Below are 17,162 nucleotides of genomic sequence, written 5' to 3' on the forward strand. Positions count from 1 at the left end.
TAGTGAGTTCCAGGCCAGCCAAGGATACATACTGAGACCCTCCACCCCACACCCCTTATGGTCTTCCCCACTACTCCCGCCATAAAGAAAGTGCCTGGCGAAGCAGCTCAGTGTGCTCACTGCATGAGCTGGACAGCTGAGTTCCACCCTCAGAGCCTACACAAGAGGGAAAGGGGAGGGGAGGGGAGGGGAGGGGAGGGGAGGGGAGGGGGGAGAGGAGGGAAGAACTGACTCCACATGTCCACCTCAGAATAAAAGAAATGATAAGATTTATTTCTATTTTATGTGTATTTTATGTCTGCATGTCTAGTGCCCATGGGAGCCAGAAGAGGGTGACGGATCCCTGACATCAAGGACATCAGTGAGCTGCTGTGTGGGTGCTGGAACCCAACCCTGAGTCTCCCTGAAAGTTCTCTTAACTGCTGAGCCATTTCTGTGGCTCCAGTAATAAAGGTTTTTAAAAACAATAATCAAGAGATAAATCTAAGGAGTGTTTGCTTTGCATTAAAAAAGTTAAGAGAACGGGGGTTCAGTGGGAAGAAATGGGAATTGGTAATAACTTTCTTATGAAAAATGCCTCATAAACCAAACATTTACAGACAAATTAAGAGAGCGTCAAGTCCATCCGTGTGTGAAATCCATGCTAAGGTCTGCTCAGGCAAGTGACTTTCATTAGAGCTTCCCTTGTCACGGAAGCCAAAGCATTGGGGGCATTTTCTCTTCCATTATTCTAGTGTTTAAAATGCATAGGACTTTAAAAAACGTATGTAATTTGTGTGTATGTGTCCCAACGTGTGTGTGTGTGGAGATCAGAAAACAACTGTATTGTCGGTCCTCTTTACCCACCATTTGGATTGTACTTGACGGTAGCTACCTTTACCTGTAAAGCCATCCCACTGGCCCCAAAATGAAAAAATCCTCAACTAACACTGGACAGTCCAGTTGACCTCAAGAATTGGTATAGGCTTGCCTGGCCTGGAACTTGCTATATAGACCAGGATGACCTTGAATCTAGATTACTGCCTGACCCTGACTTCCAAGTGCTGGGAGTAAAAGTATGTGTCAGGAATGGAACTCAGATCCTCTGGAAAACAAGCAATTGGTGCTGAGCCAACAATTCAGGCTGGAGTGGCAGATTTTACTTTACGCTTTTGGTCAATTAAATTGCAATAAAATATTACACTTAGAAAAAAGACCATCAAGAAGAGACTAGCAGAACTCCTTCAGGGACAACCTTTTAGGGGGACATTCTCTGCCTAACAGTTCCAATGACTTATCTGCATCAATTTCAGATGTTTCAAAACTAAATTTACAGTAGACTGCTGCTAGAAGTGCCCGTAGCCACTGATTTATGTTTTCATAGTCTCCCACAGAGCTCAACACAGTTCCTCACATACAACAGCAGCTGTTTAGAATTGTTTCAGCAGGTGACAATCAGTAAAGAGATACAGGACAAGTGGACCTTCCAAACAACAGAAGCTGGTACGAAAAGTTTCATACACTTTATGTTATCTTGTGAAGAATAACACACAACCTAGGCACAAGAGTGCTCCCATATAAGATTTTAGAAAGCATCTGTAAAATGTCCTTCCACAGACACTTAGCAAAATACCTCCTCTTATGGTCAATTTCAAAGGGCTCATAGGACAAACATTTGCTCAAACAGATTTGCGGCCCACTACAGATTGACTGTGCTTTGCCATGTGCAAGCCTGGAAATGAGGGCATCAAGTCCAAGTGTTCCCAAATCTTGAGCCTCCCAACATTTCCTTCCCCAGTGACGTTCCTGTCCAAGAGCGCAGGTGAGTGGCTTGGCCGCTGAAGTCTGCTAGCAGCTGGTCAGAGGAGTCTTTCTGCAGCTCTTCTCCATTATTTCTTGATTTCTAGGTTCAAACCTTTTAGTTTTCCAGCCTCGTCCTTCTCGGTATTGGTTCCATCCCCTCTTCCCTCCCCAGGGTTCGGTCCTCAGTTCCCCTGTTTCCTCTACGCAAACCAAGCCAAGCCGACATCTCTCCCAGGACAGAGACAAAACTTGTCTTCCTCGGCTCCCATTCGCTTGCATCCTCTCGGAGCAAGGCTACCCCGAGACCCAAGGAATGGGACTGTCAGGCGTCCTCCCGCGGTCCAGGCCTTTGCACGGCTCTACTAGGCAAACCCTCCTCTACCTCCAGGGCGTCCAGTCGGTCCCTCCCCGCCTCCAGGATTCCCAGCCTGATCTCAGGAAGAGAGCGGGCGAGTAGGGGATATCCTCGCCGCGGCGAGAGCTGAGCGGATCGCAAACCATGCTAACCCCGCGGAGCCTTGCGCACCACCTTCCGGGGATCGCGTCCTTCCACCTCTTCCACAAACCTCCCCGGGCTGACGGCTTCAAAGCTCTGCCAGCTCCGCCCCAATCGGCGTCACTGTCCACTCAGAAGCGGGACGGCTCCGCCCAGCAGGCAGGTTGTCACCCGTCGCACAGCCCCGTCCCGCCCTCCGGTCCGGTCAGCACCCAGCTGACCCGGCGCCGCTGCCCTCCCCGGAGATCCAACTGGGCTCCTCACACCCCTCTTCACACCATGCTACTCCAAGTCAACCGCGCCCTCCCTCAACACCACGACGGGCACGCCCGGCCTCTCGGTTCGGTTATCCTAATGCCGCCACAGAGAGGTGACCTCCGCGCCCGGCTCTGGCCCGCACCTGCAGAGCGCAAAGCTAGCCACCTACCATGCTCCCCAAGGCTGCCGAAGCGACTTCAATTTTCTGCGCAAGCGCACGCCGCTCTTCCTCTGCGCAGGCGATTGCCGCGGCGGCTAGCAGCAGGCGCTCTGCGCAGGCGCAGTGTTCGAACGCTCCCTTCAGGTGACTGGGGGGGCTCGCTCCGTCTTCGGCTCTCCGCGTGCAGCGTGGACAGGCGCCCCTCAGCTCCGAGGCACAGCGTTTGGGTCACATCGTAACCTCTCTCGGAGGCTGTTGCTGTTCTGAGGCTCTTAGGCTTACGCACTCTCTGGAAGCTGGCTGGCCGGCCGGCTCCCGGGACTCCAGTTCCCGGCGTGCATCGCGCCGCGCGAAGGACGACGGAGCTGTCCATCGGCAGCCTGCTTAAAGGAGCCGCACCTACTTTCCAGCTGCGCGTCAGAAGCGCCTGAAGTAAGAAGAGGGCGGTGCCGTCCTCGGTGTCCTGGTCCCGAGGCCAGGAAAGAGATGAGGGCAATTCTTTGGCGGCCCTGAGGTTCGCTGCGTCGGGGAACTCTCGATCGGGGACAGTGATGCTGAGGTCGCATGTCCAGAGAGCGGCCTCCTCCATCGGGGTAAGCTCTGCAGCTGCGGGACTTCTGTCCTGAGATGCGCTCCACCGGGGTCCTCATCCGGGTTGCTCAATCCTGGCGACTCCTACCCGGGGCTCCTTCTTGGTTTGTCTCTTCCAAAGGGGATCCTTCCTAGGAGACTGCCTTTGTCTACTTTCCAGGGGGTGGAGGGTCTTTTCCTAGAAGTTCTTTCGGGGTATGGGGGAAGACAACCGTTTCCAAGACTTCACCTAAACTCGGAGGTTCAGCTCCCCGAGCCTCCCGTTTTTTTGTTCTTCCCTGTAATTTTTTGTAGTCTCTCTGTCCCGCCCCGTGAGGCTGCCCGCAGACAGCCTCTTCTTAAAGATAAACCTGGAAAGACGCCCCAAGATTGTCTCTTTCAATAAGGGATGTGGGTGCCCTGCAACACTTGACTTAAGCTTATACAGCCAGGGAGGTTGGCAGAGTCAACAATCAAACCAAGATGGTTTACACATTAATTTCTTAATTTAGGTGGTAAAACCAATCAAGTAAGTTGAAAGTGACAGGGAAGGTCACTCTGGCCCAGTGGGTTTAACCTCTCGTTTATTTATTGTCAGCATCCATCTCATCTTCCTGGGGTGCAATGTAGATTTGCTTACTTACCAGAGAAGTGTTTGCTACTGATGAAAGGGCCTCTTTCTTCATAGATCTTTTTCTCCTCCTTGGCTTCCCTAACTAAAAAAAGAACAAGCAGCTGGCTAGTGAGTAGGCTCTGTGTCTCCTCTCTTTGTGGATTTAAGTTGGCACCTCCTGAACAAATAAAGTAGCTATTTGAACAGCCCTTTGGGCACCACCAAGAAGCCATGGTTCATTGGTTCTAAGTCATATAGGCTGTTTGCTCTGCCTCTGTTTGACTTATCTTCCTTTGGTGCATGGCATCTTATTCCTCTTCTGTATTATATTCTCTATTTCTTTTTCCAAAGTAGTTTCAAGGATTGGCCGGCTACTGAAGTGCTTCATCTTTGGCAGCTACCTGTTATGTTCATGTGGGTACAGGTGCTCTTTTAAAATGTACTTTAGAGTTAAAATAGGCTTTGCTGATGGAAGAAGACACATTTAATCCCAGCACATGGGAGGCAGAGACTCAGATCTCTGCGAGTTTGAGGCCAGCTTAGTCTACATAGCTAATTCCAGGACAGCTAGGGCTGCATAGTAAGACTGCCTCAAAAATAGATAGGTAGGTAGATAGATAGATAGATAGATAGATAGATAGATAAATGAATGGATACATAGATAGATACATAGATAGAAAGATGAATGGATAGATAGATAGGCTTTAATTCAGTAATTTTTCCCATTGAGACTTTTCTTTGCTGTCTCATCCATTTCTCCTTTTTTATATCATCTTGTAGAGAGCAGAGCTCTACTTTGGAGGCTGAGGCAGGAGAAGCAGATGCTTGAAAGTAGCCTAGTTATGTAGTAGTAAACATTGTGTTTCAAAAATGGATTTGAGGGTTTTTTTTCTTCTTAATAAACTCATGACTGAGACTATAAGGCTGAATCACCACGCCTAGGAATTTATGTGATTCTTATGCCGGAAGTATTGATGTTGCTGTGCCAAATGAAAAGTAGCCTGGAGTTTGACTCTCAGAAGGTTTCTTCCTCAAAAAAAAAAAAAAAAAAAAAAAAAAAAAAGAAAGAAAGAAAGAAAGAAAAAAGTAAGAAAGAAAGAAAATAAAGCTAGGGACAGCATTACACACCTTTAATCCTAGCTTCATTCAGGAGGCAGAGGCAGGAGGATCTCTAAGTTTGAGGCCAGCCTGGTGTACAGAGTGAGAACTAAGCCAGAGTTATACAGCGATACCCTGGATCCTGTCTGTCTCTCTGTGTCTCTGTCTCTGTCTGTCTGTCTGTCTCTTTCACACACACACACACACACACACAAACACACACACAGAGGAATGAATAGAAAGGAAAACAGAAAGCAAAGGATTTTGTCTGTGTTGCCCTGGTTGTCCTGGAACTCAGAGATCCAAGTTCTTGTGTTTGTTTTTGTCAACCTGTCTCCATTGGCTTTCCCTTCCTGGTCTTATCAGAATGCTTGCCTCCCTCTCCTGGGTAGAGTTAGAGTCTTTAGAAATGCCACCTTTTATTTTTGCTACAACTAGCCCAGGTCTGGAAAATCAATGGGGGTAGCAGAGAAGTAAGTGTGTGTGTTTGTGTGTGTGTGTGTGTGTGTGTGTGTGTAGGAGGCAGACTCCCAGGGAGGTGAAATGCTGGCATATTTGGGGGTGGAGGATGCTGTCCAGGCAGGACAGTCAGTTGGAGGCTCCGCTAAGAGACTAGAGGGGGTATATCCATGAGCTGTAAATTGTATAAACGTGGTATATTTTGTTTTCTTTGTGGGCATAACTCCAGGGGTTCCATGTACATCCGATTCCTAGAGTTTAGCTCCCTTTCCCTTGGTTTCTTCTTCAGCCTGTTTTCCGGCCTCCTAGATCACTGTCTCTCAGGGTCGGTTACTGAGCACTGCTGCTACCGGCTTCTAACACAGTTCTCTCACCTGCCCAGCCAGTGTTTTCCTGTCATCTCAGCTGGAGCTGGCACTGAGAACTTCCTCACGCCCCTAAACGAGACTTCAGGAACCAGGTTCTCTCTGCCCTTTTGCCAAACACCCATGTGTTTGTGTCAGGTCTCCCGTCGGAGGGAAAGGGAACGGGCCTGCATTTCAGTGATGGAAACGGTATGGACATTTGATTAAGACATAGAGTTCCAGGCGTGGCCAGACTCTTGTGAATGTTTTTAATCCCCGTGCTTCATTAACTACGGCTCATTTTGGAAAATTAGCAATACTCCAAAAGGATTTTGAAAGCAAGCAGGGAGACCGAGCACACCATCAGTGTATCGGGAGCCAGGGGCTTCCGGGGTGATGGGGAATTTCTCTCTTTCTTCTACTTTTGACATGTGGCTCCTCTTAAGTCAAATGGATTTTTTTTCTTCACACAGGGTCAGTTTATGAAGCTGTGTGAGCTTCTTACTGATTTATCTGTAGGGCTCTTCTGAGACAGGATGTCAGGGAGCATAGGCTGGCCTCGAATTCCCAATCCAATCTTTCTCTTTTCCTCTCCTAAGTGCTTGGATTACAGGCTTGTGACACTGTACCTGGGGGCTATGTCTTAAACCTTTAAAATTGTCTTTAAAGTCAGATGAAACCCCTTTACCCTCCACTAATGGTCCTTAACATTCAGCATTTGATTGTAATCTGGATATGGTAAGTTCAGAAGTTGACGCAGTGTCGACTTGTTTTTCAGCTGAAAATGTGTGTGTAAAATGCCAGCCAACTATAGCAGCAGTCTCTGCTCCCACCCCACATCCTTGGACCATGAAGGTACTGGACCAGAGTCTCCTCTGGATGCTGCTTCCCTTCTTTCACCTGATAGCCAGTGCTGCCGAGCACGAGGAGGTGGCCAAGCATGCCATCAAGCTGCACCGCGGGAAGGGCGCCACTGCCACTCAGAGGAAACAGTGGGCCCTGGACAGCTGCAGGAGGCTCACCGGGCTCCTGAGGCAGAAGAATGTGGTCCTCAACAAACTGAAGAATGCCATCAGAGCCGTGGAGAAGGACACCAGCCTTTCGGGCGAGGAGAAGCTCTTCCAGGTGCACACATTCGAGATTTTCCAGAAAGAGCTGAATGAAAGTGAAAATTCGATCTTCCAGGCCATCTACGGACTGCAAAGAGCCCTGCAGGGCGACTACAGAGACGTGGTCAACATGAAAGAGAGCAGCAAGCAGCGGCTGGAGGCTCTGAGGGAGGCTGCCATTAAGGTCAGCTGCCATTCTGGGGGGTGTCGGGGGTGGGGGGTGGGAGTTGGGGTGGAGCAACACACAGAATTAGGAAGGGCCCCTGGAGGGATTACGTTTTGCGAAGCCTGTTTGGTGCCCTCATTGCGTCTAGGAGGTGCCTATGCATGTCAGGTAATTCCTACTGCTCAACTCACACTGACTAGGAAATGGATTGGGCTCCACCTGTAACGAGTATCAGTGCCTCACGAGTGGCAGCACAGTGCTTCATGGCATTGCCGTGCCTGGCACATGGTTTCATGTTAGCAGAGGACCTTCATGGGTGAGGAGCAAGCCCGTCTACAGTGGGATGCTTTCTTCATTGGTTTGTTTCCTTGTTGGCTTGCCCTGTCCTTGTTGCCAAGCTCAATAGATTTGAGCGGTTTAGGATGCACGGCGCCCTCTGCTGGGTAGAGCTATAGTTGCACCTGGACAAACGGCCCATTGACTAGGAAACTCCCATGTCTGATTCAGAGAACCTTGGTGTGAGCTTACTAAACCTCCTCTCCTTACAAATCAACAGGAGGAGACAGAGTATGTGGAACTTCTTGCCGCAGAAAAACACCAAGTGGAAGCCCTGAAAAACATGCAACATCAAAACAAGAGTCTCTCCATGCTTGACGAGATCCTCGAAGATGTGAGGAAAGCCGCCGACCGTCTGGAGGAGGAGATCGAGGAGCACGCCTTCGACGACAATAAATCAGTAAGCAGACCAGAGCCCACCTGCTGAGCCACTGTGCTGACCCGTGCCCTGGGATGCGAGAGATACTTGTGTGTGTGTGTCTCAGGGACGCTGAGAGTGCAGATAAGCCCAAGCACTTCTGTGCCACATTGAAGTTAATATGGCATGTCTTGAGAAGTGAGTAGCCGCTCTGCTTTCTCTGTCTCCTTAGTTCTCTGAGACAGGGTTTCTCTGTGTATCCCTGGCTGTCCTGGAACTCCCCCTGTAGACTAAGCTGGCCTCGAACTCAGAGAATTGGCCTGCCCTGCCTCCCTAGTGCTGAAATTAAAGGTGTGTGCCACCACTGCCTGGCCACCACCAGCTCTGCTTTTGTCTCTCGGGACAACTGCAGTCGCTTCTTTTTTTCTTTCTTTTTTCTTTTTTTTTTTTTTTAAAGATTTATTTATTTATTATATGTAAGTACACTGTAGCTGTCTTCAGACACTCCAGAAGAGGGAGTCAGATCTTGTTACAGATGGTTGTGAGCCACCATGTGGTTGCTGGGATTTGAACTCCGGACCTTCAGAAGAGCAGTCGGGTGCTCTTACCCACTGAGCCAACTCACCAGCCCTCTTTCTTTTTTTTTTTTTAAAGATTTATTTATTTCATGTATATGAGTACACTGTAGCTGTCTTCAAACACACCAGAAAAGGGCATCAGATCACATTACAGATGGCTGTGAGCCACCATGTGGCTGCTGGGAATTGACCTCAGGGCCTCTGGAAGAGCAGGCAGTGCTCTTAACCACTGAGCCATCTCTCCAGCCCCCACAGTCACTTCTGTGTTAGTGGCTTGTCCCCAGGCCCTAGTTTTGCCTCAGACTGGGTCAGGACTCAGGTTTCAGGAGGTTTAAGTCGTTGGATTTCAGAGCTTATGTTTGCAAAAGACAGGCTTAGAGCAGAAATAGAATCCATGCATTACCTCTACTATGCTGAGATCATAAGGGGAAATCCCTGATGATGCTGAGAACTGCGGTCTTGGGTGGACTAGAGACAGTTACAGAGTAAAGACAAATCAGACTGAGAGTAGGCGTTTGGGGAGAATGGAAACAGGAAGCAACAGGGAGCCCAATTCATCAGCTTAGGATTGGAGAAGAGTTCCTAAAAATGTTTGAAAGAGTATACCGTAAACCAGGTAAAGTGTGGAAGTAGCATAGGTCCTAGTATTTTTGCCCTTAAATTCTCTAGTTGAAAAGTTCCCCTAATTCTGGCTAATGGACACCATTGGGTTGGTTTAATTCTGGCTAATGGACACCGTTGGGTTGGTTTAATTCTGGCTAATGGACACCGTTGGGTTAGTTTAATTCTGGCTAATGGACACCGTTGGGTTGGTTTAATTCTGGCTAATGGACACCATTGGGTTGGTTTAATTCTGGCTAATGGATACCATTGGGTTGGTTTAATTCTGGCTAATGGATACCCTTGGGTTGGGTTGGTTTGGTTGTTTGTTGGAACTGGATATTGAGCCCAGGGCTCTGCACATTGCCAGGAAAGGGCCACAGCACTGACTTAGGCACTCACCTTCTTCTCACTTGTTTTCTGAAACCGGAGCTCGCCCAGCTGTCTATGCTAACCTTGATTCCCTCTGGAGGCCACGTAGGTCTTAAACTTGGGTCCTTGTGCCTCACCCCCACAGACCCTAACAACAGACTTCGCTTTCCTGATCTTTTTGTCATAGAATACAAAACCATTTCCATTATTCTTTCTTTCAGTCTTTACTTTTTTTTTTTTTTTTTTTTTTTTGAGTTTTCCAGAGAGGGTCCTGGCTGTCCTGGAATTCACCCTGTAGACCAGGCTGGCTTCGAAATCTGCCTGCCTCTGCCTCCCAAGTGCTGAGATTAAAGGCGTGCGCCACCACTGCCCGGCCTCAGTCTTTCCCCTTTAAGTGCTGATGTGAAGGCATGTGATTGTAACTGTATAATATTGGTTATCGTTGCAGGTCAAAGGCGTCAACTTTGAGGCAGTTCTGAGAGTGGAGGAGGAGGAGGCCAGCTCCAAGCAGAATATGACGAAGCGGGAGGTGGAGGACGGCCTGGGTCTCAGCATGCTCATCGACTCCCAGAACAACCAGTACATTCTGACCAAGCCCAGAGATTCTACTATCCCACGCGCAGACCACCACTTCATAAAGGCAAGCCATGGCCTTCAGCATGGGTTGGCCAGTGAGGCCGTGTCTCCTGCCTCTCACTGGACACCAGCCTTCCTGCTGCCAGAGGCTTCCCTGGAACACTCAGATCTGTTCTCTCAGAAGCCTTTCTCATTTTGTTTTATTTTGTTGAGCCAGGCTCTTACTATGGCGCCTCGGCTGGCCTGGATCTCACTGTGTAGTGCAGATTGGCCTTGACTCCTCCGCAGTCCTCCGGTCTCGGCTCCCGAGTGTCAGGGTTATAGGCATGCAACACCACAGTTGAGTGTCAGGTAGCCCCTCCCGTGAGCAGAGAAGACAGGATGCCCAAGGGCTCCTTCCAGGTGCTAGTACTTGCAGCAGAACCAAGCTCCTGCCAGGTGCTGCTGCTGTAGGAAAACGTAATCCCAGTCCAGGGGTGTAACCATTTAGTTCCTGGATAAAAGACACACACATTCATAGTTACAATAAGGCTTAGTCAGCACAAGAGCTGGACAGATGTCTGTCCTCTGGCTGTTCTGTCTGTTTCCCAGCCAATAATCTCTTTATATAATTTGCTGTGTTTCATCTGGGCTACTCTTAACTCCAATTAGCCAACCCACATGGCCATCATTTCATGACTCAGCTAACCCATGGCGGCTTCCTCCTCCATTCACCTTCTCCTCGCCCCTCCTGGTTCTCTCACACCCCAAACCAGGGAACTCTACCCACCCCACCCATGTCTCCTCTGCCCAGCCATTGAAGAATGCTTTCAGGGAGCTTGAACGAACAGACAGGTCATCACTTAGAGCACAGCTTAAGGTTCTGAGCTTCTGTGTGAGGCACAGCAGCCGAGAGAATCTCCCTCTTACTTTCATCACTTGCTGTTTGTTCTCACGTGATAAGAGGACATCAGAGACCTCTTCCCTGACAACCTCTCTGTGTTCTGACTTTTTCTTCCCATGTTAGGACATCGTGACCATAGGGATGCTGTCCTTACCATGTGGCTGGCTGTGTACAGCAATAGGTCTGCCTACGATGTTTGGGTATATAATTTGTGGCGTGCTTCTGGGGCCTTCAGGACTGAACAGTATTAAGGTAAGAACAATTAATTCTGCGTTAGTATCGAACAAGATGAAAAGGAACAGGAGTAAAGACTAAATAGATGCAAGCTGCTGTCAGTCAGTGCAGATGCCAGTGAAGGGTGCCCTCAACGCAGTCTTTAACCTATGGGAATACTTCATTTCTTGATGCAGAGTGGCCTGATGACGGGTAGTTTGTCTCTTTAAATTATAGTAATATTTAAAAACGACTGGTGATGTAATGGCCTGCGTTATCCAGACAACCATTCAGACAGTAGGTCAGCTGAAAATGTTGGTCTCCGTGTAATTTTATGCAGCTCCCGTGGTTTGGGGAAGCTGACTGAAGTCCCAGTCTCAAGACAGTAGAGATCAGGGTTCCTTTTGCTGAACGTATCTATCAGGAAACAGATACACTCTGACAGGAAAGAAGGGTCCTGGAGCATTTTGAGTGTGTTAGTTAGGTGGGGCCAGTGGGGAGAGGATACTCGGAGCTCATCCTGGAGGAAATGATCTAGGAGGTCACGGGAGCAGCCTCGGAATCCTCCTCGCATCACTGAGACGCCCTAGGGAACAGAGGCAGGCGCTACCCAGGGAACCTGCAGGATGCTCCAGCCCACAATCCTTGGACCAGGTCGGAAGAGCTCAGTGACAACAAGTGATCTTTGACCAGGAAAAGAGCTGTCTGCCTAGCCTGCTCAGGCTCAGAGCTTTGGGCCTTCCAGGAAGAAATTCACCTGCGGTGAAGGCAGCCCTCCATCCCGAGAGGTGCTCAAAGGCTCCACAGCACAGGGAGCTGTGCAGATTCGTGTTTGGAACAAGTCCTCCCACTGACCTAGAGCAGCGTAGTAAGATTTAGTGAGCCATCCCTCTCCCACCTAGAGTGTTGAGGGTAAGAGCAGACACACGGGCGTGCTCACAAACACGCTGCCGTTACATCAGAATGACTGGGCCATGGAACACCTGGGTGCTGCGCGTGCTGACAGAGCAGCTACAGGGGAAGGTAATGTGCTTGTGAGGAAAGACCCAAGAGCATCCCGGCTAAAGGTGGGCCGAGGTCAGAGGAACCAGAGCAGTAACCATCTCCTGTTGGAAGTTGATAGGCTTGCATTATGAAGGTGAGAAATGGAGATGTGAGTGCATCATTTGGGCATCAGTGACTTATGGTCTGACCAAGAAAAGGGAAGAGAAATAGCAGGAAAATAGAAGTAGCAGTAAGGAAGCATCAAATCAAGATGTCATAGTCAGTGGATAAATTCCCACACTGACAGACAGACTTACGGGTGGTCTGAACGGAGGCATCGCAAACGAGAGCCGCGGAGGAAGGATGGCGCAAGCGGCAAGGCCAAGCGTGCTGGCAGCTCAGGACACAGGGACCAACCACAGCAACAGTGAGAGACATCGGAGCTTAGATCTGGTGTCCTTTCTCTTTTCCTTTAACATGACAGTGTTAAAAACAAAAGGCAACAGCCTGGTCTACAGAGTGAGTTCCAGGACAGCCAGGGCTACACAGAGAAACCCTGTCTCGAAAAACCAAAAAAAAAAAAAAAAAAAAAAAAAAAAAAGCAAATGGGTCAAAAGGTGTGTGTGTGTGTGTGTGTGTGTGTGTGTGTGTGTAAATATAAAATCTATCGGACCTTACTCATCGAAACCTCTGTGATGTGGCCAAAAGTGAGGATTCACCTCAGGAGGAAAACGTCCCTGCTTAGACATGCCGGTTTCTAACAAGAAGTCGGTGGGTGTGGCCTTCGCCTCAGCTGCCAAAGCTCCTTCTCTCCTGAAGGACGGAGTTACTGAGGCAGGATGGCCACCGTGTATGTGGAAGTCAGCGAACCCCACAGCTGCTGCTTCACAGAAGCTATAATGAAAGTAATTATTCCTCTGGCAAATCAAGAAAAATTGTGTGTGTGTAAATTAAGGTGTGTATGACACACACACCTTAAAGAAGTCAAAAAGATCTCAGCTATAAGAGAAATTCACAAAATCCATTTCCTTTTTGAAAAACATACTGGTTTTTTGAGGGGAGAAAGGGGCTAGAGACTATTTCTGTATTAGCACATGTTCTTTTGATAAAGTATCCTAAGTAAATTAAACATTAAATAATACGCTTTCCTGTTTCTCAGTCTATTGTACAGGTGGAAACATTAGGAGAATTTGGGGTCTTCTTTACTCTGTTTCTGGTTGGCTTAGAATTTTCTCCAGAGAAGCTAAGAAAGGTAAGGACCCAGCCCCTCTGCCGTCACCTGGGGAGACACTGGGTTCATTCATTTATTTATTTATTTTGGAGACAGGATCTTGCTAGACCAGGCTGGCCTTGAACTCATTTAGAGTCCTCTTGGCTATCAAGTGGGCTTTTTTTTTTTTTAATGTTTTTAAGTTTTATTTATTTTATGAATGTGAGTACACTGTCACTCTCTTCAGACACACCAGAAGAGGGCATCGAATCCCATTACAGATGGTTGTGAGCCACCATGTGGGTGCTGGGAATTGAACTCAGGACCTCTGGAAGAGCAGTCAGTGCTCTTAACCGCTGAGCCATCTCTCCAGCCCCACTTTTTATTTATTTTTTAAACTAGAATATGACATTTTAGTTTGATATTATTTTATAAAATCAATTTGAAAAAGTCGAAAGTTAATAAATGAGATGAATTTCCATATAGTTTTATATGTGTCCTTCTAAAAGCTACATAACTGAGGGTAAAATGTAACAGAGATGTAATACTCAGTGTATTTCTCTAGAAGAAAATTTCCAAGATGGAGAGTGAATTGGAGATTTCTCTTTTACCTCAAAAACAGGGAAATAATTTCTTAAAGATTAAAGGAGTTAGGGGACAAATACTATTGGCAGCTGAGCATGGCAGTACATACTTTCATTCTAGTATTTGGCAAATGGAGGTCCTTGGGCTTCCTGCCAGTTAGTCTACCCTAATTGGCAGCCTCCAAGCCTGTGAAAGACTGTCTCAAAAAGACGGACAGTACAAAGAATGACCCCGGAGTTTATCCTCTGGCTAGTGGATATGCAGTGTGCACTATATACACACACACAGCTTCCCTCCCCTGTTACACCCACACACACAGCCAATGGTCATACAGTGTGCACCTGCACACACACGCACTATTCCCCTCCCCTGTAACACACCCACATGCATACAGTTTTTGTTTCTTTTTTTTTCAGAGACAGGGCTTCTCTGTGTAGCCCTGGCTGTCCTGGAACTCACTCTGTAGACTAGGCTGGCCTCGAACTCAGAAATCCGCCTGCCTCTGCCTCCCAAGTGCTGGGATTAAAGGCGTGTGCCACCACGCCCAGCTATGCATACAGATTTTTACCATCGAAGGAGTTTTAATTCCTCATGGTAACAAGTTTAAGAAACACTGGAGTTAGGGACAGTGGCACAGGCCTTTAACCCCAGCACTTAGGAGGCAGGAGCAGGTGGATATCTGCGACCTAGACTAGCCTGCTCTACATAGGACATTCCAGGCTAGTCAGGACTACATAGTGAAACTCGATCTCAGAACCACAGCAAAACAAAACGGGGCTGTTGGTGAGATGGTGCAGCACGTGAAAGGTGCTGGCCACCAAGCCTGAACCCCACACTTTGAGCTCCAGGACCCCGCTGTGGAATGAGAACACAACTCCTGCAAGGTGTCCTCTGACCTCCATAGGCAGGCGGTGGCATCTCCCCACAAGGTGTCCTCTGACCTCCATAGGCAGGCGGTGGCATCTCCCTACAGGTCGGTCAGTCAGTTAGTTAAATGATTGTCTAAATGGCTAAGCAGTAACTTAACTGTGATGGAATGTTGGGTAGTGACTAAAATTCTAAAGGGTGGCCACAAAGGAAAATGTTTGCTACAGCACTCACCGTAAGCAAAATGGTGGAGCTGGAGAGCTGGCTCGGTGGCTAAAGCACTGCCTGCTTTTGCAGAAGACCATTCAGTTCCCACACCCACACCAGGTGGCTCGGGCTGGCCCGTGACTCCACCTCCAGGACACACCACACTCCTGGTCTCCAAGTACACTCGGATTTATGAGCACATACCTCCACATATCATGGGAGCCTATGTCCTGTCTAGCCATAGATTCTCGACTCAGTAACAGTGGCAGGTCTGGGTTCCATCTCATGGGGTGGGACTTGAGTCCTCAGAAGGCGGGTGGTTACCCCCGTGATGTTCATGCCACTATTGCACCAACGGGCGTGTCTTGCCAGGCCAGTCGTTGTGGCGCGTGATTCGCAGATGGTTATGACTCTCGTGGTTGCTTTTCTCCTTCAGTAGCTGGCTTCCTGCCTGCTAGCACTGTGAAAGCTGGCCAGGGTTTTGGGTTTTTGTTTGAGATTCCCCCATGACTCCCGGTAGAACCTGGTAGTCATGAAGCCTAGAACTTGTTTCAGTTCTTCTGTCTTTGCTTCCCTCATCCTGGAGGATAAACGTGCACCACCGCCACCGCCACCACCAACGCCACCACCACCGCCACCACCACCACCACCACCACCACCACCACCGCCACCACCGCCATCCTAGCTCTCTGGAGCTTTTTAACTTTCTTCTTAAAGCCCGTTTGCTTCCGAGAGCGAGCACTGGTTTCTGACATTGTCTTCACACTGTAACATCCTTTGTTGCCTTCCCTGGGGAGAGGCTGCTTGTCTGCTTGTCACTACTGCCTTTAAGTTTCTTTCACCTCTTTTCTGCTGCCAGCTCTGCTACGCTGTCGCTCTCACCGTCTGGGACTGACGGGCCGGGATGTGTTTCTTCCCGAGGAGTCCGAGTTGTGTCAGTGCCGTCTTCCAGGGACTTTGGTTTCCTCGCGCACGCCTTCCCTCATAAACCACACGTCCATTTCTAAACCATTCTTCTAGATCCTAAATTAAAAAACGGCTCCATTTTTCCTGTGCGTTCTCTTGAAGAGCATGGGGTAGGAAGGGAATAAGCTTGCGTAGAGGGATTTGTGGGGTGTCCTGCTTTGTTAGAGTAAGCTGGGATTGGCCATCACAAGTGCCATGTTGGGCAGGCTTCATGGAATCATGTGACCTCTGTTTCCAAGTACAGTGGCTCACGTGAGGTTTTATAACTAGAGACATTTGGTGTAAATGGTGATTCATGGCAAACAAGGCAGGGGAAGTCCTGTTTCCTTATAACGAGCAATAAATTCTTCGGTAGAACTCAGAGCCTTCCTGGTCAACGGTTTCGGACAGTGTCTGTTGTTAGGGTTTTGTTGCTATGAAGAGACACATGACCAAGGAAACTCTTATAAGGACAACATTTAATTGGGGCTGGCTTACAGGTTCAGTCCATTATCATCAAGGTGGGAGCGTGGCATCGTCCAGGCAGGCATGGTGCAGGAAGAGCTTAGAGTTCTACATCTTGTTCCGAAGGGAAACAGAAGACTGTCTCATGGACAGCTAGGAAGGAGGGTCTAAAAGCTCACCCCCACAGTGACACATTTCCTCAAACAAGGCCACACCTAATTCAACAAGGCCACACTTCCTAATAGTGCTACTCCCTGCGTCAAGCATACTCAAACCACATCTGTATAGTGGAATTTTGTTAAAGTTTCTCCTGTGTTTTCATCATTAATTTTTTTTCCGTAGTAGTCAAAGGTTGATGATGAAATGACATTCTATGACATATTGTTAACGTTGTAATTGTGCTAGTTCTGATTGGAGCTGTCTGGGGTCTTTTGCCCTTGTGATCTAGACATGGGGAGAGCCTGTGAGAAGGGTTCTTGCTCTGTCAAGTGAGTGTGTTTTGGGTGCTTGAGGGACAGGATAATGTACCTGACTAAGGAGAAGAAGAATGCTGGACTGGGAACCTGGCTTTCCTTGAGGCCTTGCTGGGCCTTCTTCATTTAGTGGTCCTGCAGGGCCTCTCCTCTCGTCTGCTGTGTGGCAGCCCTAGACCTAGACATGTGCCTTGGCTCTGCAGTTGCATTGCTAAGAATGCAACTTGTTACCATTGCAGTTCCCGGTTTGGAATACAGAAGATTGGTATTGATTTAACAAACCACAGTATTCAGTATGTCTCTACTACTTTGTCATGCAGGGATAAATGACTGGGGTCTTTAGGGTAACCTAAAAGTAAGGAGAGAGAACACTTCACATCAGTAGGTCTCTTACATGTAGGAAGTTTATGTTTGGTAGAAAAGATCTGATAGTGTTTTCCAATATTTGCTGGACA

The 17,162-nt window shown here is 48.4% G+C and overlaps 2 protein-coding genes across 13 annotated transcripts in view; one reads left to right on the top strand and one right to left on the bottom strand.

Annotated features, from left to right (window-relative positions):
* Dcun1d2 (DCN1, defective in cullin neddylation 1, domain containing 2 (S. cerevisiae)) overlaps positions 1–3,028 on the bottom strand; it is a 32,164-nt gene extending 29,136 nt beyond the window's left edge. For 4 of the 6 annotated variants that reach the window (NM_001042650.1, NM_001042649.1, NM_001042651.1 and 1 more), the window contains exon 1: positions 2,706–3,028. In NM_001042650.1, the coding sequence (NP_001036115.1) occupies positions 2,706–2,708 (3 nt within the window). In that variant the 5' untranslated portion in view covers positions 2,709–3,028. The remainder of the gene's footprint in view (positions 1–2,705) is intronic. The other 2 variants (XM_030243217.1, XM_006508684.2) reach the window with 2 other exon arrangements.
* Positions 2,915–17,162, top strand: part of Tmco3 (transmembrane and coiled-coil domains 3) — a 34,912-nt gene continuing 20,664 nt past the window's right edge. For 4 of the 7 annotated variants that reach the window (XR_001778426.2, XR_001778427.2, XR_378659.2 and 1 more), the window contains exons 1-6: positions 3,055–3,289; positions 6,559–7,073; positions 7,612–7,791; positions 9,748–9,939; positions 10,882–11,010; positions 13,115–13,207. Coding sequence is in view for 3 of the 7 variants with exons in the window: in NM_172282.2 (NP_758486.1) it covers positions 6,630–7,073; positions 7,612–7,791; positions 9,748–9,939; positions 10,882–11,010; positions 13,115–13,207 (1,038 nt within the window). In the remaining 4 variants the exon portion in view is untranslated. Of the gene's footprint in view, positions 3,290–6,558; positions 7,074–7,611; positions 7,792–9,747; positions 9,940–10,881; positions 11,011–13,114; positions 13,208–17,162 lie in introns of all 7 variants that reach the window. The other 3 variants (NM_172282.2, NM_001364217.1, XM_006508763.2) reach the window with 3 other exon arrangements.

The sequence above is a fragment of the Mus musculus genome, chromosome 8 (assembly GCF_000001635.26).
Source record: "Mus musculus strain C57BL/6J chromosome 8, GRCm38.p6 C57BL/6J".
NCBI lineage: Eukaryota > Metazoa > Chordata > Mammalia > Rodentia > Muridae > Mus > Mus musculus.